Source organism: Canis lupus, chromosome 1, assembly GCF_048164855.1.
Source record: "Canis lupus baileyi chromosome 1, mCanLup2.hap1, whole genome shotgun sequence".
In the NCBI taxonomy this organism is placed as follows: Eukaryota; Metazoa; Chordata; class Mammalia; order Carnivora; family Canidae; genus Canis; species Canis lupus.
In genome coordinates, this window is record NC_132838.1 from 107,089,756 (window position 1) to 107,101,858 (window position 12,103).

At 49.3% G+C, this 12,103-nt stretch overlaps 1 protein-coding gene across 10 annotated transcripts in view; it reads left to right on the top strand.

Moving 5' to 3' along the window:
* Positions 1 to 8,844, top strand: part of VRK3 (VRK serine/threonine kinase 3) — a 37,407-nt gene extending 28,563 nt beyond the window's left edge. For 5 of the 10 annotated variants that reach the window (XM_072770668.1, XM_072770745.1, XM_072770679.1 and 2 more), the window contains 3 exons: positions 2,767 to 2,825; positions 5,681 to 5,862; positions 8,472 to 8,844. In XM_072770668.1, the coding sequence (XP_072626769.1) occupies positions 2,767 to 2,825; positions 5,681 to 5,862 (241 nt within the window). In that variant the 3' untranslated portion in view covers positions 8,472 to 8,844. Of the gene's footprint in view, positions 1 to 2,766; positions 2,826 to 5,554; positions 5,863 to 8,471 lie in introns of all 10 variants that reach the window. The other 5 variants (XM_072770705.1, XM_072770713.1, XM_072770722.1 and 2 more) reach the window with 3 other exon arrangements.
* The last annotated feature ends 3,259 nt before the right edge of the window (positions 8,845 to 12,103 follow it).

Consider the following 12,103-nt stretch of genomic DNA (forward strand, 5'->3'; position numbering starts at 1 on the left):
CGGGGGGGCTAGGAAATGTCTCCAGCCTAGGGCTGCTGACCCATGGGATTCTGCCCTTAACAGGGCACAAGTGACAGTGGGCAGCAGGTAGAGACTCCACGGTGCCACCTTCAGTCAAATTTCACAGTGAGCGCTCACAAAATAAGGAAAGCATGCATGAGCCTTCATTCACAGGCCCGGGCTTCAGTGTGAACACACAGGTCACGCAGACATGGCCCCAGCCTCAAGCAGTTCCTGGGCTGGGAGGAGACACCTGGGCAGAAGTAGGTGCTGCTCTTGAAAGCGGAGGCAGGCCCAGAAACATCGTGGGAGTGGAGGGGAGGCAGGTTACCTGGCCTCAAGCCACTGGGTGCCTTCATCCAAGAGATGCCTGACCCAGTCTGTACAGAGCAGAGGACCTCCCCAGGCAGGCAAGGGGAGGCAATGTTTCTAGGCAGATAGGATAGCACATCCATGAACTACTCATCCGTTCAGAACCTGTTCCCTGAGGGCATTTATGTGCCAGCCCTTGTGCTAGGAAATGCTGGAGACCCAGATGTGAATCCACTGAGGGCACCACTTGTCATCAGCGAAATCACCCATCGAGGCTCCACTGAGGCTCCACTAGGTCGAATCCTGCTTCCACTACTTCCTCTCACTCCTAAGAACAGCCTTGTCCTCCTTTTCACAACTCTGCCACCTTCCGCTTCGCAGGAGAGAGATCATCAATGAGAGGATGTGCTTCCCGAAGTACTTACCAAATTAGTGCAGAGTAAATATGATAAGTCTTAGTAATAATCTTAATATAGATGATTTAAGTGCGAGGAACAGTTCATTTCTAAGCCCCAGATCCCGACCACAACCACAGAGGGGGAAGGTCGGAAATCTCAAGATTCTCCGTGGTGAAATGCTAATTTCCTACCCCCCTCCCAGCATCCGGCCCAAGACCTGAGGCAGTAACACAAAAGACCATGAGGGGGCGATGTTGCCACATGCACATTTTCTGGAACCCTAACTTGTCCTCTGGGTCATCTTTACCGGTGTGCATTGCCTTTTTGTTCAACATTTGTTCAGTTTCCTACATTCTAGTTCACGATGGAATGAATGAATAAAAGGGAGACATTTTGATTCTCCAAGGCTTTCTGATGGACCCATCCTCTTCTGGGAAAGCCCAGGTGCCCCTGGGATTTGGTCCCTGCTCTTAAAGCAGCAGGCTGGGCAGGGAGGTCCCACCTCCCAACAGCCAGTGGTAGAGTTGCTCATGTAATTTATGGCACGCTAGGGGTGCAGCTCTTGGGTGCCATCACTCAGCCATTTGCCACACATATCCTGAGGCTGCCAGGAGAGAGGAAGGTCAGACCTGGCCCGTCCTGTGTCTTGACAGTTGCCTTAGGGCATCCGTGGACTACGATCAGCCATTGAGCAGTGTCCAGAAGGGAGAGCAGCCACCTGCTGGGGGCCAAGATGGGTGACAACCGTCCAGGGCAGAGGGAACAATATGTGCCAAAGCTAAGAGATGTGGGTGGATGCTTGACCTAGATAGGGGACCAGAAGGGATTTGGTGTGACCCAAGCATATGACAATAGGAGGAAGTCAGAGAGACAAACTCAGAGGGACTGGCAGCCCTACATCCTGGGGGTTTTGGGGTTTTCCCCAGGGCACTGGGGAGTCCCTTGAGGGCTGTGAGCAGGAAGGGACAGAGTCAGTTCCAGGCATCAAAACTCTGTTTTGCCATGTGGGGGATGCACAGGAAACTGGGGAGGAAGCCTGAGGTCCAGGGAGAGAGTATGAGGCCTGAACTAGACAGAGAGGGTCAGGGAACAGGAAGGTGGAGCTTGGGGACCTCTGGGCTGGGTTGGAGGAGACAAGGACAGCACCCAGGCACTGTGTGGAGAGTGGGGAGCCAGGTCGGTGGTCCAGGCCAGAGAAGATACATTGGGCTGGGACCGTGAGGACCAGTGGGCTGGGACTGTGAGGACGGAGCAAGGGAAGTGGATGAATTTCTATTTTTCTTGAGTGGACCACCAAGACGGTTTGTGTGTGTGTGTGTGTGTGTGTACAAATACACGTGTGCATTTATAAAGAGGAAGATAGTCAACCCTCAGTTATCTACAGATTCTGTATTTGTGAATTCACCAGAATCAGTACTCACAGTGCTTTCTAGATCATTCTCAGACACACACAGAGTAGCGAAAATTTTGAGCCATCTGATGCATGAAGTCCCAGCTGAGGCTGAAAAAGGCGATGCTCTGCCTTTTCATTGCAAATCTCACATCGTAAACAAGGATCCTTTATGCAGTCCTTTTAATGCCACACTTTCCAGATTTTTGTGCTTTTTGTTGGTGATTTCACTATTTAAAAAGGTCCCACACTCAGTGCTGAAGAGCTATCTAGTGTCCCTGAAGTGTAAGAAGGCTGAGACGTGTCTTACAGAGAAAATACCTGTGTTTGTGAGTTTCCTTCAGGCATGAGTCCTAGTGCTGCTAGCTGTGAGTTCAGTGTGAATAAATCAACAGTGTATTAAAGTATCTTTAAACCCAAACACACAGAAGACAAACTTAAGTAATGATCAATTGAAGTCACAGTGAAAACATTGTAACCAGAACCTCACAGGAACCTGATGCTATGTTTCCCCTAAAAGCATTTACTAATCTGGTGTTGGAGGACACACTACAGGAGAGTGACCCCAAATAACAGGAGTCTACTGTACACCTGCTAGACATTCTGCTTTAAAAGTTTGCTCTTCCTTCCCTAAAAGACGTCTTGCAAACGCCCCTGTCCTGTCAGGTTTCTTGACAACCCGGAGACCCTCGTGGGACAGTGCAGTCGCTGGATGTGTCCCTCAGGTATGTCCTGAAAGGGGAAAGGAAGCGTTGAGGGCCTTGGTGGGGACCAGGTGGCGTGGGTCCATCCTGGCATTGCCTCTCCATGTGCATATATGCCCATCGTTTAAAAACAAAAATATTGGGATCCCTGGGTGGCGCAGCGGTTTGGCGCCTGCCTTTGGCCCAGGGCGCGATCCTGGAGACCCGGGATCGAATCCCACGTCGGGCTCCCGGTGCATGGAGCCTGCTTCTCCCTCTGCCTGTGTCTCTGCCTCTCTCTCTCTGTGTGACTATCATAAATAAATAAAAATTTAAAAAAATAAAAAAATAAAAAAAAAATATTGCCTGACCCCAAAATTCAGAAGTGTCTCTAAATAACAGCACACATGCACATACACAACCACACACACAAAATTGTATTTCTCTATGAAAATTTCTTTGGGATAGAAATATGGGCCAGGTCCTGCCTGGTGATTTTTCTCCTGGTCCTTGGGTAAGTAGGGAGGAGGAATTATTCATGCTGATGCTGCCATCCGATGGCTCAACTGGGGCAGGCTTGTTCAAGTGCTCCTCTTTCCCATCTGGCGACTGGCGCTGGCTTGTCACTGGCAGGCCTGGGAGGCCTCAGCTCTGGGCTTCTTCACAAAGCACTCTTAGGACAACTTTCCAAAAGGACACGAGTGGAAGCTGCAGAGCACAGGAGTCCCAAGATACCACTCTGCCACATTCAAGCAAGTCACAAGGCTGACTCTGACTCAGCAGGTGACCAGGTGTCTCTACCTCATGAGATGAGAGAAGCCGCAGACATTGCAAAGGGACACGGCACCAAGATGGGAGGAGCCGCACCCCTACAATCTGCTGCCAGTTCTTCCTCTGTGTATGAAGCAAACATAGACAAATATATGCACACGTGGTTTTGTTTTACAAAACCATTGTTTTTACAAAACTGTTATTTAAAAAAAATGAAAATAGGCTCACCTTACACACATTTTGGTCAACATCTTGTTTCCATTCGACACTGGCTTTTCTGTGTTCTTACTCCTAGATCCATTGTAGCCTTTTTTAAACAGCTGCACAATATTCGTGATTTGGCTAAACCATCTTTTTATTTTAAGATTTTATTTATTTATTAGAAAGAGAGTAAGTGCAGGAGAAAGGGAGCACGAGTGGGAGGGGAGGGGCAGAGAGGGAGAAGCAGGCTCTCCACTGAGCAGGAGCCTCCCCTCGGGTGCCCCATTAAACCATGATTTTTTTTTTTTAAGATTTTATTTATTCGTGAGAGACACACACAGAGAGGCCGAGACACAGGCAGAGGGAGAAGCAGGCTCCATGCAAGGAGCCTGACGCGGGACTCGATCCAGGGTCTCCAGGATCATGACCTGGGCCAAAGGCGGCGCTAAACCGCTGAGCCACCCAGGCTGCTCTAAACCATGATTTTTAAATCTCCATGATTGGAGATTTAGACTTTTTATTTTTTTCCTAGTGCCTCTTCTGTAGAACTTCCACATTGCCCTCTAAAGAGGAGGCAGAAAGAAACAGATAGTTTGGGATCCCTGGGTGGCGCAGCGGTTTGGCGCCTGCCTTTGGCCCAGGGCGCGATCCTGGAGACCCGGGATCGAATCCCACGTCGGGCTCCCGGTGCATGGAGCCTGCTTCTCCCTCTGCCTCTCTCTCTCTCTCTCTCTGTGACTATCATAAATAAATAAAAAATTAAAAAAAAATAAAATAAAAACATTTAAAAAAAAAAAAAAAAAAAAGAAACAGATAGTTTGTCTCCTCTGGCTCTGTAAGGGCTCATTTTTTGTTACCTTGAAATCCTGGGTTCTGATTATGGCTCTGCTCTTCAAGTCACTTTCCCCTCCCTCTAGCCTTGGGTTCTTGGGCGCTGAAGAATGAACCCCTGGGTTAGCTCCCTGAGTCTTAGCCATTCTAAGCCAAGCCCATGGCTGTGGCAGGGGGCGGGGGGGGGGGGTGTTGGCGGCGCTCCTGAGTGGCTCAGTCACTTAAGCATTTGCCTTTGGCTCAGGTCATGATCTCAGGGTCCTGGGATCAAGTCCATCATCAGGCTCTCTGCTCAATGGGGAGCCTGCTTCTCCTTCTGCCTGCTGCTCCCCCCACTCCCCCCTCCCCCTCCTTCTCCCCGCTGCTCCTTCTCTTGCCTGTTCTCTCTCTCTCTAATAAATAAAATCTTTAAAAAAAATAGCTGAGGGATAAAAATCAAAAGAACATTTCATGGTACATTAAACTTGTCTAAAATGAGGCTACAGCATCTGTAAAACAAACCTGTCTGGCCTCACAACCTGACCACTGGCTTTACTGTCATCTCTGGCTGCTTTTGTGGTACACAGACCACACACACACACACACACACACAGCCAAAACTGCTTACCCTCTGGCACTTTTTTAAAAATATTTTATTTATTTATTCATGAGAGACACACAGAAAGAGGCAGAGGGAGAAGCAGGCTCCCTGCGGGAAGCCTGATGGGGAACTCATCCCAAGATCCCAGGATCGTGACCTGAGCAAAGGCAGATGCTCAACCACTGAGCCACCCAGGTGCCACCACTCTGCCACTTCAAAGTGGCTGACTCCTGTTTTAGAGATACACACTAAAGGTTTATAGGTAAAATGATATAATTAACTGGCCTCTGCTTTACCAATACCAGAGGGGAAATGAGATCAGCTGTGAGTTGTTGAAACTGGATGATGGGTATGCTGGTGTTGGTGATACTGTTCTACTGTTGCATAGGTTTGATGTTTTACAAAAAAAAAAAAAAAAAAAATTAATCTAAGTGCCTGAGGCAGTTCCAGGTGCAGAAGAAGCACTGAGCAAACAGGCACAGCCTCCCAGGCTCTGGGTTGGGCCCCTTCTCAGGCCTCTCCCGTGACGGGGATATCTGGACCACAGAGACCCTGCAGGAGTACATGAAGGTGGTGATGACCCTCCAATATGATGAGAAGCCACCCTACGTCATGCTGAGGAACAATCTGAAAGCCCTGCTGCAGGACCTGCGGGTGTCAGCCTACGACCCCGTGGACCTCCAGATGGTACCCTAGGTAGGTTCCAGTGGGAGGAGTTCGTGAGTCTTAACAGCCCTCCATGCCCCCAACCCTGCTTTCCCAGATGCTTTTTCTTTAATTTAAGTTTTTTCACTTATTTATTTGAGAGAGACAGCGAAAGAGAGCATGAGCAGGGATGAGAGGGAGAATCAGGCTCCATGCTGAGGAGGAAGCCCGCCGGCTTGATCCTGGCATCCCGGGATCATGACCCAAGGGGAAAGCAGATGCCCAACAGACTGAGCCACGCATGCACTCTCCCAGATGCCGTTAAATGGTTACTCCAGAGCCAACTTCCCAGTTAGATACTGGATTTTTCCACAGGGTTCTTGAACCTTTCAGCCCTCAGGAAATATTCCTCCATCCCTCCATCCCACCACCTGTAGCCTCTGCTTTCCTTCGAGTTGACTCCCTGTCTCCCCACCCCACCACCAAACACGCTGGTTCTGTGCCCGGTGCCACCTTGCTCTCCCCTGTGGCCCACAACCTTGTATATGGCAGCACCAGACTTCCTTGTGGGTTGGAAGGATACCCTCTAGAACCAGTGGCTGGGCATTTGCTTGGTTTCCCGGGCGGGGGTGGGGGGTCTGTTTTACAAGCAGTGTGGCTTTGAACACCTGTGTGCACAGGCCTCACTCGGGTGAGCTCGTGTGTGTCTGTGAAGGGGGTTCTTATTCTGCAAGAGAGAACTGGATAGCTCCCCATCGGAGCCCTGTACCTGTCTGCACTCCCATCAGCCCCCGTGAGAGTGTAAAGACGTTGGGGGAAGGTCAAGACTACATAAACTAATTAATTCGACAGTTAATTTTGGCAAGGCTTTGTGGACCTGTTCCGAAGAGAAGCTTCGGAGGCCCCCAGGCCCTCCTCCGTCCACAGAGTTATAATTTCTGGTCTTGGTGGCTAGCTGGAATCAAAAGCTCAGTGTTTGTCCAAAGTCAGGGGTCCTCAGATGGAGGCCATGTTGTGCCCCAGTGTCTGGAAACACTTTTGGTTGTCACAACTGGGGAAAGGGTGCCACTGGCATTGAATAGGTAGAGGCCCAGGGATGCCACTCAATGCCCCATGACACACAGCTGGCCCCCAGCACAGAGACTCTCCAAAAGTGAAAACATGACTCCACCCACACAGATTGCCCATTGCCTATCTCTCCAGTGCTGCAGACAGCTGCTGTGTCCCCCAGCTGTCCAGGAAACCTCTACCCGCCCCCACCCTGCGCACACCCTCACTCACTTACACTATCCCTCCAGGAGGTTGCCAGCCTCCCCTGCCCATCCCCTCAGGTCTCTGCCTCTGCCCTTCTCCCAGGATCACCCTGGGGATGGCCAACCGCAAGGTCACCTGTCATAGCCACCTACTGGTTCTGAGCTCTATGAGGGTGGGGTCTCCTCTGTCTGGCCTGTCTGGGACCCCACCTGCCCCTCACTGGCCAGCTGCACAGAGACTCCACCCAAATCTAACAGACCGAGACTCAGGTCTCCTTGTGGGTGCTGGCCGGTCCTGCGGTGCCTCCCTGTCCGCCTGGTGCAATGGAAAATTTAAAACTCAGAACGGGCAGCCCCAGTGGCTCAGTGGTTTAGCACCACCTTCAGCCCAGGGCGTGATCCTGGAGGCCCAGGATTGAGTCCCACGTTGGGCTCCCTGCATGGAGCCTGCTTCTCCCTCTGCCTGTGTCTCTGCCTCTCTCTCTCTCTCTCTCTCTCTCTCAAAAATAAATAAATAAAATCTAAAAAAAAAAAAAACCCTCAGAACCTAACATCCCTTTTCAGGGTCCTTGTGGTTTGGGATATGAAACTGAATAAGTCTGCTCAGTAGCAGGTTTGTCCCAAGGTTAGGAACTTAATGAGGAGATGCTATTCAAAGAACCTGGTGACCTTGGAGTAACTGGAAGATCATCCCACCTCTGCTTTTCATCCCACTTCTGCTTTATGGAAGCTCCTTGCCGGGGTCCTGTGTGGCTGACCTCCCCTCGTCCCCTCAACCTCTCCCGTACACTCTGTGCCAGCCACACTACCTTCCCCTCAGATCCTAAATCAGGCCAAGTTTGATCCCACCTCAGGACCTTTGCACTTGCCATTCTCACAGTCTGGAACACCTTTTCCCTTTATCTTTGAATGACTTGCTCCTTCTCATTATTGACTCTCAGACCTGAGCCTTCCCTGACTGCCCTCGTGAGGCACCTCCCCACCCCCTCATCACACTACTGGTTTTCCACACAGCCTCATCCCCTTCTGGAAAGAAGTGGGGATGTTTAATTTGTAGTGTCTACCCCCTCTTCCAAGTCCAACAAAGGTTCTTGTTCTTTTTTTTTTTAATTTTTTTTTATGATAGTCATCACACAGAGAGAGAGAGAGAGGCAGAGACACAGGCAGAGGGAGAAGCAGGCTCCATGCACCGGGAGCCCGACGTGGGACTCGATCCCGGGTCTCCAGGATCGCGCCCTGGGCCAAAGGCAGGCGCCAAACCGCTGCGCCACCCAGGGATCCCCTAGGTTCTTGTTCTTGTTCATGGTAGTATCACCAACCTCTAGAAAGTGTTCATCACACAGTAGGGGTTTCATTGGTGCTCCTTGAATGAGTAAGATACTAACAGCCATTTTTATTGTCTTTCAGAACTTTTGACTCGAGGTTTGAAATAGAAAAAAAAAAAAACAATGCAAGAAATGTGACTGAAGGCCTGCTGTAGTATCACAGATATGCTTCTGGAAAGATCCCTCGAATGCACATGCCTATGCCTGCTGTTGCTTAAACCACACTATGAATCAATCTTGATTAGCCTCAGAGAACCCAGCAGTTAAGCTCCAGATAATGTGAATTCCTCAGTTCGACTGTCCCATCCTTTCAGCTGTCATCTCCCACCAGCCACTGGGGTTGTAGACAGAGAAGACCCCCAACTCATGGTAGGAGGTGAGCCAGTCCCCTCCATGGGGACCCTTCCTGCTACTCTTGGCACTATTATGCTTTGGTAATAAATTGTTTCATTGGAGCGTGGAGAGTCAAGTGTCTGCAAAAGGAGTTCATTTTGGAAAAGTTTACTTTTTTTCTCCAGCTGTCCATCCCTTCAACCTTTCATCCATATATTGAAAGTTTATGTAGATACCAATCCACCCACCCACCCGTCTATCCATTTATCCATCCATCCATCCATCCATCTATCCATTCTTCCATCTAGTCACCCACCTATCCACTTATTCAACTGTCCATTTATCCAGCCATCCATTCTTCCATCCAACCAACCACCCATTCACCCATCCATTTTTTAAAATATTTTATTTATTTATTCATAGAGACGCAGAGAGAGAGAGAGAGGCAGAGACACAGGCAGAGGGAGAAGCAGGCTCCATGCAACAAGCCTGATGTGGGACTCGATCCCGGGTCTCCAGGATCACCCCCCGGGCTACAGGCGGCGCTAAACCGCTGCGCCACCGGGGCTGCCCTCACCCATCCATTTATTCAGCCATCTACCCATCCATTTATTCATTCTTCCGGCCATCCACCCATCCATTTGTTTAGGCATCCATTTATTCATCCAACCATCAGCCATCCACATATCAATCCATCCATCTGTTTATCCACCGAGTCATTCTTCCATCTATCCACCCATCTTTCCATATACTTTTCCATCACCCACCTTCCTATCCACCTTTCATCCTTTCATCCATCTGCTCATTCTTCCATCCATCTACCCTTCCAGACATTTATCCTTCCTTGTATTCAACAAATATTCCGCAAGCATATCTTGAATTTTTGCTGCATGACATTAGTTGTGCTGCACGGAGGATCCTGATGAAGAAGACACATTGAGTCCTTGAATTTTTGGAGCATCCAGTTGAGGAGAAGGCATTAAATGAGATGACTGGGTTATACTCCATGTGCTGGAAAAAAGGCACGGTGCTGTGATGAAGACCCAGGGGCCCAGGGTTGGGAGGCACCTTGCAGAGAGCCTGGATAGAGAGACGGTAGAGGAGGCAGGCACAGCCGCTCCCTTGGGAGCATGAGGCATGGGCAGTGGCCATGGCTGGAGTAAGGGAGGGCCTGTGGAGAGATTTCAGAGGCAGCCTGACCAGTAGCATGTGGCCAGTGACCAGACTGGGAGGGACTCAGAACAGAGGGGTACACTCACCTCCCAGACTTGGTCTTGAGGATGTGGAATCATTCACCATTACTCTGGAAAAGGGCGGTAAGAGGCCGGTTCGGAGAAGAATCTACTTTGATTCTCCCTAATTCTTGCCTGCTCAGAAGGTGCAGGGGAGATTAGCGGGCTGATGATCATTTCCTAGTTAAGATCAGGTGTGTATAGCGATTTCCAGAAGGGAATATTCCTCAATGAGAGAGAAAACTCGCCTGCAAATCTCCTTAAAGCCTCTCTAGCACTTGAGGATGAGTCCACAAAAGAATACGGACATCAGCCACCCTTCAGGGCCCCAAATCAGGTTACAGGATGGTCACAGTGTCAACATCGGGCCTTTCCATCACACTGCCACTTGGTGACATTGTCCAGTCCCCGCAGCCCCTCTGTCCTCTGCCCTCATTTCTGAGTGGGCAAAGCCAGCCAGGACCCAGTGCTGCTCAGGCAGCAGGAGACTCAAACAACCAGACAGCAGGGAGTGTGTGGACAGTTTCCCTCCCTCTGCCTCTGAATCCCCTTTTGTCTGTCTGCAGAGCCCAGGTTCCTGAGCTCATATTTGGCAGCTTGTCCCCCCAACCTCTGAGAGAGGAGGGTGTTGTCATTAGGTGAGAATCACATGGCAACATGTGGTCAATGGTGGCTGGAACCCATTCCTTGTCCTCTACACCTTGCTTCTGCTCCCAAATGAAACTCTGGCCCAAAGTTAATCAGATGTTTGTAGTGCAGAGGCTGGTGGTGGGTTTGGGTTTTTTTTTTTTCTTTTCTTTTCTTTTTCTTTTTTTAAAAATAATTTTTAATGCAGGACACCTGTGAGCCTTCAGTAAATGCAGGTATGTGGTATGGCTCCAAGAGGTGCCCCAGTATGGGACGCCTGGAGGGCTCAATGGTTGAGCATCTGCCTTTGACTTGGTCATGGTCCTGAGGTCCTGGAATGAGTCCTGTGTCAGACACCTCGCAGGGAGCCTGCCTATGTCTCTGTCTCTGCGTCTCTCATGAAGAAATAAATAAAATCTTAAAAAAAAAAAAAAAGAGGCATCCCAGTAGACAACTGCAAAGGCAAAATGAAGACACATTTCCCTTATGAAATAATTTTCCTGTGATAAAAGCTTGTTTCCAAGACTAGTACAAATAGAATCTCTTCCGGATGAGACCCTAGGAACAACAGCAAATGTTCATGGAGACTCCTTTACTGATGTTAAAAACCAAAATTCCACTGAGCAAATTTTAAAGACCTTATTGGCTCTGTTCAATGATTCATGAACCAGGCAGCATCCAATTGGGCAAATAGGTGCTCCAGGGAGCTATACAGAGTGAAAGACTTTTGTGGGCAGAAGGAAGGAGGAACAAGAAAGTTTGGAAGAGGGGCAGTCCGGGGGGCTCGGTGGTTTGGCGTCACCTTCAGCCCAGGGCCTGATCCTGGAGACCCGGAATCGAGTCCACGTCGGGCTCCCTGCACGGTGCCTGCTTCTCCCTCTGCCTGTGTCTCTGCCTCTGTGTGTGTGTGTGTGTGTGCGTGTGCGTGTGTGTGTGTGTGTGTGTGTCTGGTGAAAAATAAAATCTTAAAAAAAAAAAAAAAGTTTGGAAGAGGCCAAAAAGCAGGTTGGTTAGTGCAGGGTTGCTTTCCTTCAGGGGTCTGGCAGGGGGATTATCTGACTAGTGCTCATCAGGGTGATTCCTGAGTGACTCATTGGGATTCCATGACTGGGAGAGCTGAAACTGTAAGCTTGGGTTTGGTGACACGTGGCTTAGCATAAGCAACTCCATTTGGGGCCTGTTGTCTTATTTTTCACACTGACTTGGAAGTTAACAGGAAGAATTTTACTGGTTTTGATGGAGATTCTACAAATACAAATTTTGATGGGTGTTTGTGAAAGATGTAGACAATGTTTATTCAGAGCAGGAACACAGCTCGCATGATTCTGTGGGAATCACTGGCTGACCTGCCCTTCTACACGATGCCTTTCAAACAGTACTGCTGGCTCTTCTACTCTCATTGAAATAAGTTTCAGGAAATTGTTTTCTTACTTTTTATGCTGTTGGAACTGAGGGAGTAAAAGATTATTAGGATTTGTTGCCATTCAATATTTTTCAATTCTCTATCATTCAAAATTTCCAG